General features: G+C 49.2%; 5 protein-coding genes across 5 annotated transcripts in view; 2 read left to right on the top strand and 3 right to left on the bottom strand.

Annotated features, from left to right (window-relative positions):
* UREG_01731 (uncharacterized protein) overlaps positions 1-1,350 on the top strand; it is a gene marked incomplete at both ends in the record, with an annotated part of 2,475 nt that extends 1,125 nt beyond the window's left edge. The window contains one exon of the mRNA XM_002542169.1: positions 169-1,350. Coding sequence (XP_002542215.1) covers positions 169-1,350 — 1,182 coding nt within the window. The remainder of the gene's footprint in view (positions 1-168) is intronic.
* A 500-nt stretch (positions 1,351-1,850) lies between these two features.
* Positions 1,851-2,462, bottom strand: UREG_01730 (uncharacterized protein; the record flags this gene model as incomplete). The annotated part of the gene is made up of 2 exons (XM_002542168.1): positions 1,851-2,176; positions 2,303-2,462. 2 exons carry the CDS (start codon positions 2,460-2,462, stop codon positions 1,851-1,853), a joined length of 486 nt encoding a protein of 161 aa, XP_002542214.1.
* A 1,682-nt stretch (positions 2,463-4,144) lies between these two features.
* On the bottom strand, positions 4,145-4,444 carry UREG_01729 (uncharacterized protein; the record flags this gene model as incomplete). The annotated part of the gene is made up of 1 exon (XM_002542167.1): positions 4,145-4,444. The coding sequence occupies one exon, from the start codon at positions 4,442-4,444 to the stop codon at positions 4,145-4,147; it is 300 nt and encodes a 99-aa protein (XP_002542213.1).
* Positions 4,445-5,074: 630 nt separating this feature from the next.
* UREG_01728 (uncharacterized protein) lies at positions 5,075-5,401 on the top strand (the record flags this gene model as incomplete). The annotated part of the gene is made up of 1 exon (XM_002542166.1): positions 5,075-5,401. The coding sequence occupies one exon, from the start codon at positions 5,075-5,077 to the stop codon at positions 5,399-5,401; it is 327 nt and encodes a 108-aa protein (XP_002542212.1).
* A 962-nt stretch (positions 5,402-6,363) lies between these two features.
* UREG_01727 (uncharacterized protein) lies at positions 6,364-9,051 on the bottom strand (the record flags this gene model as incomplete). The annotated part of the gene is made up of 1 exon (XM_002542165.1): positions 6,364-9,051. One exon carries the CDS (start codon positions 9,049-9,051, stop codon positions 6,364-6,366), a length of 2,688 nt encoding a protein of 895 aa, XP_002542211.1.
* Between the last annotated feature and the right edge of the window lie 930 nt (positions 9,052-9,981).

The following is a 9,981-nucleotide window of genomic DNA, read 5'->3' as shown; positions in this document are numbered from 1 at the left end:
GGAAAAGCTCCGAGTGGTCAAATCTTAAACGACATGGAGAAACTCACCAACGTCAATATTGCAATGCCTGGACGATCCTTTCACTTAAGGGCGTACCGAAGACGCCGGAAAATTACAAGCACTCGGTTCTGTTTCCGAAATAAGCTGATTCAACGCTGCATCCATCAGGAGCTTCTAAGAGCATTGGATTTTCGCCTCAACCCCAATGCCTCTGTGTCAGACGTCCGAACCCTGATTGAAGAAGCCCTGAAGTCGAGCAGGACTATATCTCGAGCGAATGATTCCATTTCGGGAAGAGTGACCAGGGAAGAAAAAATCCCAGTCCGGAGAATGATGTCTCGGTACTGGGACAACTCCACCCCGTTTGCTCTCAATCTCGTTGGTGCTGTCATTCGCCAGGGGGTCTTCATCGAGAAAATGGATAATATTGACTGGATCCATTCACCCGCTCTCGATTCTACAATGCATCGTATCATTCGAAAATACGAAATTTTCTTCAAGATCATATCTGATAATCCTCGAGCAGTAGCCGTTCCAACCCTCGACGTTGATTTAGCATGGCATACTCATCAACTTTCTTCCCAACGCTATTTTATCTACTCGATTGTAGCAGCTGACGGAGTGTTTGTCAATCACGACGATAAAATAGAGGAAGCCAAACTATCTGACGGGTTTAAACGGACTGCCAAAGCATACCAGAACATCACTGGGGGCAAGGTATATAGCGAATGTACATGTTGGTACTGCGAAGCGGTTCGCGAGTCAAACGGCTCCAATGGGTCCTTTTCAATTGGCCGTGAATATGCCATCGAACTCCACGACCAACAAGGCATACCCTCCGACCCGGCCAACTCGCTACATATCTCAGCTCACAACTCCATTCGGGCTGGGGAAGCCCATAACCGCCGAACCGCCCAAAAGCAGTCCGTAACGGCTCTCAAGCTTCGATATAACTATGAAAAATCTCAGAGACGCTGGAAAAAGCGTAACAAGAAGCTGAAACATAAGGACGACCGCCCGTCTTCTCAAACTATCGACTACAGTAGTACGGCGATGGTATACGGAGTCCCAATCTTCATTCCATTCTATGTTCCCTATGGCCCGGATCCCTCGATTAATTGCGAGGTGTATTCCTGTAACCCGCTGTGTGTTGCGATCGAGGAGGGTGCGCCGGGAAATTGTGTTGGTGGAGCGTGCGGGTTTATGACGGCTGCGGGCGGCGCATGTCAAGCTGATGGCCAAGGGGGAGGTTGCGGAGGTTGCGGTGGAGGGTGCGGCGGATGTGGCGGGGGAGGGGGCGGCGGCGGCGGCGGGTGTGGAGGTGGAGGCGGTGGGTGCGGGGGAGGCTAAGCATCAACGATGTGGATGGAAGAGGCGCGGAGCGGAGCGGAGCGGGATTTCTTGACATTGGATAGTCAACATGTAATATTGATATGACACATTATTCCGGCCATTTGGGTTTCTGTCAATTAGCTACACTGATATATAGATCATTCAAATTCTGAATTTTAGGATGATAGTATGCATAAAACAGAATATTTGATCCAAGCGCAAATGCGTAGCTGTTCCACCGAAAAGCCGATACTTGAAGGTTCAAGGCTGAGAACAAAGTTCTAGTTATAGCAAGTCTCCCCAAAAGTTCTTTAGTCAAGGGGCTTTGCTAATTTCATCATTGCATCATTGCAACCATCAACGTTCCCAACGCCAACGCCTCACAGAGTCGCGATATTCGAAACATAGTACGTGATCGTTTTCCAACAGTAACCAACGAAATAGGCTAAATACATTCTCCAAGCAAGATATGTTAAAAGTAGTGATTGTGCAAGAGAAGAAAAAATAAAATGTTTATTCTATACGACACCTTGGGCTTCGACGCCAACAGAGTTATACGAGTATGGAAAGTCGACTAAACCATCCAGTATCCAGTTTAGAGGGTCAAACACTTCATACGTTGGTTCCAACAATCCACTGGGTAAGCCTCCCATGCCGGCCAAGTTTCCACCGGTGGAGGAGGATATATTTCCGATTCCTGTCGAAGGCGGTGGTGGCGCTGGGGCGAGGCTGGGATCAGAATTGGCTAAAACACCTGGGGTGGAAGTGGAAGTACGCAAGTGTGATACCGAAGACGATGAAGAATCCGGGCCGGAATCCGGATTTGTAGGATTTTTCAAATAAGCTATGATAATGAGGTTAGTCGTGTTTCGGCTCTGTTTAGAGATAGTAGACTTGCCTTCCAAATTTTTCCCCCGCGCCTGGAAATCTTCCCTCCAACGCCACACGGAATCATAGACAAGTGACATACTCATTCGGCAGCGAACCTTCAATCGTAGGGTATCATCCTTCTCTGATTGACCGGTTCCTTTATTTCCACCGTGTTGGGGGGGTGGTAGGCTGCCCATTTTCCATAATTGGGCAAGTACCTCTGCCAGGCGTTCGGGCAAATCATTATTGGAAACAGACATGCTGCGTAACGCCCAGATTGTCCGATTGAACAGCGATTTGGTGTAATCCATATCGATATGAACAGCAAAAAAGCTCTTACATAGTTTGAGCAAAGTAAAACCAGCGGCGAGGGTCATTTGATAGATGTAATTAGGGCAGTAAGTGAGGCCTGCGCCACCTGCAACTGTCGGCTCTAAGCCCAAAGCGGCTTCGAGGAAGGAAGTCGTTGCAACATAAAGTGATGATAGTCCTCGAAGATAGTTTTTTGTTGTTGGGTCGTCGAAGAAAATTGAGAGGTGAAGATGGAGGCCCAGCCCCTCGGAGATACATATTTGTAATCGCTACAAAGGCCTGGGTTAGCGGCATAAGTCATAAAAGAAAAAGGATGATAGAATAGGAAACGCGGAACGCACGGTTTTGTTCAGGATGAAGCCGGCTTTCTAGGTCATCGAAGTCCCGTGAGAGCACTGAAGTCATGACCGTTCGCTCCTCTTCATTCACCAACCCCACTGGGTCACGACGGCTACTGTAGAGTGCTTTCGTTACCTTGTCGGCAAACTTCTCTATATCTAGTCTTGATTTGATATCTGGAGGAAGTCTAAAAGTGGGCTCTATCTCCTCGCCAGAAGACAAAGTCCAGTCAAACAACGTTGACGGCGGTTGACCGTAACCGGTCGCGACCCTGGAAAATCAGTAAGCCCTGTTTTCCAGTTATCTATAGGAGTGGATGGAGTACCTTTGCGAGACTATGTTACAAATCGCCCACGTCCTGACCCTGTCCTTGAGTTCACCTTCTCTAAGTTCTACTCTGAACTTAGTAAAATCTTGTGAATGAGAAGGTCGATGCAATCCGATTTGTATCGCAATTTGCATCATCATCCCACATAGCATGAAAGTAGGATCGGTTGACGTGCTGTTGGTTGGGAAAGGCCAAGTGCAGAGTAGAATCAACGCCTTGACGATATGATAGCTTTGCGGAACGTCTGCAAGCGTGCTCCAAACAGATCGCATTACCGGACCAGAAAGAGCGTTTAATAAAACCGCATCACTCTGATATCGACGCGCGCCAATGCTTATGATCGTCCAGAAAAGCAAAGGAGAGGTGGAAAAGTAGTCGTCAGGTAATTTCTCCGGATCAAGAAAAGGGAGAAACGGATGATAAAGTGTAAAGAAGCTATATCAGCGTTAGGCTAGACACAATTGGCTAGTGATTGGAGGAAGGGCACACAAACCGGTTAAACAAATCTGCAACTTTTTCTGGGGAGATCGAGACGTCCTCTATTTTCTTTTGCATGACTACTTGCCTACTTGGACTACGCAAGAAATTAGAATCCAAGCCAGACCTAAGGTCAAGCAGTGATGCAACGGCTTCATGAGGTCTCATATAGTCATCTGCAACAGTAGCTGAACTTGGTTGGATGACCCGAGGTGTCGTGTTATAACTCATGGGTATAGGCGGTGACCCGTGATTCGACGTGGTCTGATGCTGAGAGAGATATTGCTGCGCATTTGCCGCCGCATTCGCATTAGCAATCTGTTTTCTCAGCTCTATAAGCTCCCGTTCCATCTCTGCATTTCTGCTGCGCTTTCCCACTCGCTTGAAACTGGACTCGATCTTGCAATCCAAGTTGAGTCGACGACACCTGGTGCACGTTTTGAAAGGTTCCTGAATCACGTCACAGCGTAGCTACCACGACCTCTGTCAGTACATCTTCTGTCGCTTATGGAACCAGAGCTGGACGGGCAAATTCACCTTCTGCTGGCGGCACTCATTACACGCCCGCTTGACCGGGGGTTTCTTCTTTTCTTCCTGCCCATCCACATCTTCTCCCCCGTTCGTACTTCCTGGTGAGCAGCTCTGCCCGGCGTTGGAAACATTGCGGCGTTTACCAATGTGAATTCCGCCCGTCACGCCGCCCGGGGAACCGCCAGAACGAACCACAGAGCCCCTTAACGCGTTGGAGACATGGTCGTTTTCATTTTCAGACTTTGTGGGTCGCATGTCTCCCGGCGTTATCCCCTTGTTGATACCTGGAGTCTCCTCCCCTGCACCACCTCCGACACCGCTGCCATCACCGCCACCGGCAGCAATGCCACTGGCTCTGTGGCTATTGCTGTTTGCGAGAGCCGCCACAGTGATCGCCGTTTTTAGAAAAGTCGGAAAGTGCGAATTGACGACGTGCTTCGGCGCGACCTCGGAAGACACCAGGGCTTCTAGCCTGGCCCCAGAACTGCAGGAGGCCGCCGCGGTTCCTAGGCTTGCTCCAACAGGCAGGCCCTTCCCCCCAGTTGTTTCACCTTCAGGGACCGTCCGGCGGTGGTCCGATTGCGATTGAAACGTAAAATCAACAGCCTTAACTGCACAGGGCCCTTTGCGCGTAGAGGCTCGTTTGGCTATGACTCAGTCCGATGTCGGTCGTCCACCAGACAGCGGACTGTCCTGATTGGGCCTAATGGGTCACGTGAATGTGCGGGGCATTTGACTGATTATGTAATGAGACGTCGAGTGACAATGCCAAGACCCCCTTCCACTCCGCTCCTCTGCTTCCGCCCGGAACAGCCCGCTAACAATTAAAGGAGCCGCGAGATCAATCTCAGGTTATTCTATAACATGCAGGCGGCCACCACCATCATGTCTTCAGAGTCTGTCAGAAATCCACAACGCAATCTTCTTCCCAAGCAACCACTTTCGAAGCCACCCAGGCAGGTACCTTTCCTGCTGAACCCCAGCTCTACAGGCGCAGAAATACAATTCCAACTGCCAAGCCATCTCAAGCCCGCTGGGACTGCCAAATTACAAGCGAAACGTGTACCGGAGCGTGAACTTCGTGTTATTGAATTCGATGCGTCGCGGATTCCCCAGCCTTTTCTAGACGGGGAAAAGGTGCTTCAGAGCATGATAAGTCTACGAACGGGGAAGAAAGAGGACCATGGCCATCAGTCAATGGTGACAAGATAAACGTCGATATCGAGGTCATAATTCAATGAACACTATTCCTCAGCAATACATGTCCGCCGTGTGGGATACGACTCAAGCTCTGGGATCTTACAAGCGCATCCGGGGGAGTTGTTGTGTGGTCGAAAAGATGATAAAGGCTTGGCTACGGTAGGGGGTTCGTACTCTTGAAGGCAATATCTTACACCGACCAAAGCCAACACACAGCTGTCGAACGGCATTACCGGAGAATGTTGACGCTAGTTTCGCAGATGGAAAAATTGGTCCTTCGATCGCCTATACCCCTTCGAGAGCACCCAGGTTTCTCGATTATGGAAATACCCGATATTGAGCTGCCTTCCCACTTTAGAGGTCTTCTATACGAGAGCGTAAGAGGAACTGTAATCACTAATGAGGGTATAGCCTTGTACTGTACATCCATAAGTGAAATGCACGTATTAGATCTTACCCGTTGGATGGAGCGAAACTCAATGATAGCTAATCGGCCTTGAGTTAGCGGTATCAAATGCTGTTTAAAGTCTGAAATTTATCTTATTTAAAGTGGAAAGCAGCTCAATCCAGTCGTTGCAAAGTCCGGTGCCATGCCTTGTTTGATATCGGGCGTGGTAGCAAGTGGCGACACGGGAATCAAACACGCAGCAAAACGCTAACTAATGAAAACAAAAATCGTTAGATAACCATTACCATCTCATAAACGCGGCCTAGCAAGCCATCACACATCAGTCGTATCATATGCCGTAAGTAAAATCGCAGCGCCTCGGAAACCCAGACAGAAATGCAAAAGGTCAAAATGACTCAACACAGCAAAGACTTCGTAAAAGCGGAAACGGGAATAGTACAAGTCTCATGGGTCGTAATAACGTCGTAGCATCATAATAGTGTCACAATACAACAGAGTCAGGGAGTACCTCTGTTAGACAAAATAACACACACAGACAAAAAGAAAAAAAGGGTGGGAAACAGCATCAACTATCAAACGCAGATCGAGGTGGTGGATTATATCTTCCAATAACCAAATTTGGGTCAACAGCCACCTTTTCACCTATCATATGTCGCAATTTATTTCTTTTCGCCTCGAGCTTCCGTCGCTCCCTTCTACGCCGAGTACGCGTCAGCCAATTTTGCAGTTCACGCACCGAAAGTAAATGAGGCAGAGCACGATCGCGGCCTCGTCCACCGGAAAGAGACAGCGTAGCACTGAGAATGCTGGTATGGCTGGCGTTTTTGCGGCGTCGAGATCGGTTCGAGACTCGTCGTATGAGGGTGAGTGGGCCTTGGAAGATTCGGCTTTGAGGTATACCCAGTGAATTCCCAATGTACACGTCTCCAATTCCGCCAGTGATATTTCGTTGTGCAGGTTTTCGCTGAACCGGCTCACCGTCGAGGTCTGAATCTTTGAAATCGTCCCAGAATCCTCGTGGTCGCCAAAACGGATGTAGTTCGCCGTCAATCTCCTTCCCAGCTTTGCGATTTCGAAACCGATAAACAGGCTGATTTGCCTCCCTGACGCTCGCATGGCGTTTGGCGCTAAAGCTATGGCGTAGCGAGTCCCATCGCCGTGCGAATCCATTACTGCTTTCGGTGCTACTCGACGGCAGATGATAATGTTGATGATTATTGCTTTCTGCCGGAGTTGGAGGGATGATTTTAAACACAGGAGGTTTCGGAGGGGCCCTGGGATTTCGAAGCGGGGAGTCGATGCACGGAGTTTCGATATCGGAATCCCTCACGGGCGTCCGAGGTTCCACCAGAATCACTTCTAAGTCTGTTGGCGAAGTACGCAATCTTTGCACTGCTTGAGAGTCCGTCTGGGGGTATTGTTCAACCACGAGGAGTGACTTATTGTTGTGTGCGAAGAAAGGTACAGCACGAGCCTCTGAGATTTCAATAGGGCCAGGAGACAACGATTGGATTGACGGCTGAAATGGTGTTTTTGGCAAGGATGGAGTCTGTAGTAGAGAGTCGTTACAATGGGTCTCAACTGATAGATAAATTTGGCCATTGCTATTTTCTCGAGCAACAATATTCTCGGGCTCGGGCTGTTCAACTTTTGGTGCAATTGGAGGGATGGATTGGTCATCATTCTGCTTTCCTCTTGTAGGTTTTTCATTCAGAAAAGCTTGAGCCTCCTGTTCTTGTTGATACCGCTGCAAATTATCCGACGTAAGTGAGGCTGTTCGGGACGGATTGCGGCTCGTGGACGCTGACAAAGAGGACCTTCTCACAGGAATTCGAGGTTGGTATATGGGGCCACACCGAGGAGCATCGATAGATTTCCGCCAACGGGGTTCAGATTCGGACATAGTACGTCGCCGTTTCGAAACGTCAAATGGTCGGGAAGGAGTCTGACCTTCAGGCGCTGTGCTTGGCCGACGGTTTTCGGGTATAGGGCGTGTCCGTGAGTGTTCCCTACTCCCACAGGCAGAGGATCTTAGTGAGGACCGCCGCTGAGGAATGACAACCACGGGTATGATTTCCTCTGCCGGTTTGGGTTTTGAACAAGTGGTGGTTGATGCCAGAGACAAGTTGTCAGATGCAACGCTCAAACGGTCTTGGTTGGTTATGCGAGTGTTTCTACGAACCAAGCGATGGCTCTGCTCTGAAGCTCGCGAAGTCGAGGTGTCGCGTGGCGGACGTGAGACCGGAGAGCTAACGGAACGAAGAGATTCGGCCTTTCCTGTATGGCGCAAGGTTTGCTTCTTGCGAGGCGGGGAGTCGATTATGACCGCCTCGATAGTCGATGTTGCGGATACTCCGGAAAGGTCGCAAGAATGTTTGTCACGATCTTCTATCGAAAACCAGCCGATTTCTTTTCCGAATTCCTCGATGGAGAGTCGATTCGTGGCCTTTTTAGCTTCTTTTACTCGTTCACGTAGAGATCTTTCACGATTTGGTTGGGAACCTAACCTTTTGCGCCGTACTTCTGCATCATACGTTTTTGGAGACGCCTCCTGACTTTTCAAGCCACTTCTATGTCTTTGTTTGTTCCTTACTTTTGGCAATTGGCTTGACTCAATCCCGTTCTCCTTCCAATGCCCTTCAAGTGAACCAAAATGATACGATTCCTTTGAGACCTTTCTTCCATTCACCGGTGGGGTGCTGTCAAGGGAACTCAAATTAGGGGATTGGTCAGAGTCAATACTGTTGTCATAACCTCGCAGTAGACAAGAACGTTCCGAATCAAAGAGTTTCGTTGCTTCCACATCATCATCTGAAGAAAACACCTCACGGGCGGTCTTGAAAGACTCTGCCTTAGAAGACATGGACGCGAAATTTCGAAACTGCGGAGGCCGTTTGTGGCCTTGCGATACAACTCGTGGCGGAGTGATATCCGGAGTAAGCAGATTTGCCTTGCGCGTTGGGGTTGCCTGCAGTGCGGGATCGGGGCTTTGTAGTTGTGAATCGCGGATGGTCGAAATTGGCGATGACTGCTTCTTCGATTCGAGTGATAGCGAAGGCGGTGTTAAAGGGAGGGCTTGCACGGGCTTAGGGAGAGTAAATCCATTTGAAAGAGGGCTCATGGTACGAGACCGTGTACTCTCGGCAGGTGAAGAAACCTCATCATCCTGGATTAAATCCCTTTTCCGTGGAAGTGCTTTATGAGTTTTCAGATTCGCTCCATTTGTCGGCATGTCCTTGTCCAAAGGATCCATTGTTATCGCTCGTCATGGGCACATACACTGCACGGAATCGTTGTACACCCTTTGGGAGGGAAAATGACTGCAAAATCGCGACTTCAGGAGCTGTAGTAATTATCGTCGAAAGGAAACGGCTAAAATCATGACTCTCGACCGGAGAATGTCTTGCAAATAGGTCTAATGCGCCATCACCCGCAATGAGGGGGTCGAACAGCGATTCCCTTCCGGTTTCTAGTATCCAGTCCAAATTTTGGTATCGATCGAAGCAGCGTCCCTCGAAATCCAAAGACAATATGTATATGCTTCCGGCGGATTGAGTAGTTTTCTGAATTCAACGCAACGCACACGAGCGACGAGGTTCGAGTTTCGAAAGACACGCGCGCGATGTGGGACGGTGACGGTCGTTTCACGGTGCGGATAGGGAGAGAACGTAAGTGGTGAACTATACAATATATGTCGCAGATAGCTGATGAGAAGAATATCAGAGAAGTGAAGATTAACAAGCCATATGAAGCTGCAATAAAAAGGACATGAATTTAGAAGTTCATGGTGGAGAAACGATGCTAATAACACAAGTTTGAAGATGACGAAAGCCGCTAATAACTAACACAAGACAACGACAGATGAGAGAAGTGTTCTGGGCTCTTGGACTGCTGGGGGAATGTCAGGATCAAGGGAGGACAAAAGGCGCAGTATGGCCGTGACTCGGTGAGCACAGTGTGAAGATGGACGGCGAAGTTTCAGCAGGCTGATTGGCAGTCACCAAAACGCGAGTTGAGTGAGCGGGAGCAAAACTGGCAAATCACCACCTCGAGGCACCAGGTCAGTAGTCCATGCTGTCCAACCTCAAGAGGGAAAACGCCAAACAGCAGATGAGACAGACCCTGAGACCGGCGACGAGCTGCATAGCGAGCATGATTTGGTCGGTTCAAGATGGCGAAGGCT

Source organism: Uncinocarpus reesii, genomic scaffold (assembly GCF_000003515.1).
Source record: "Uncinocarpus reesii 1704 scaffold_1 genomic scaffold, whole genome shotgun sequence".
In the NCBI taxonomy this organism is placed as follows: Eukaryota; Fungi; Ascomycota; class Eurotiomycetes; order Onygenales; family Onygenaceae; genus Uncinocarpus; species Uncinocarpus reesii.
Note: the sequence above shows the minus strand (reverse complement) of the source record. Positions and strands in the feature narration are given on the sequence as shown.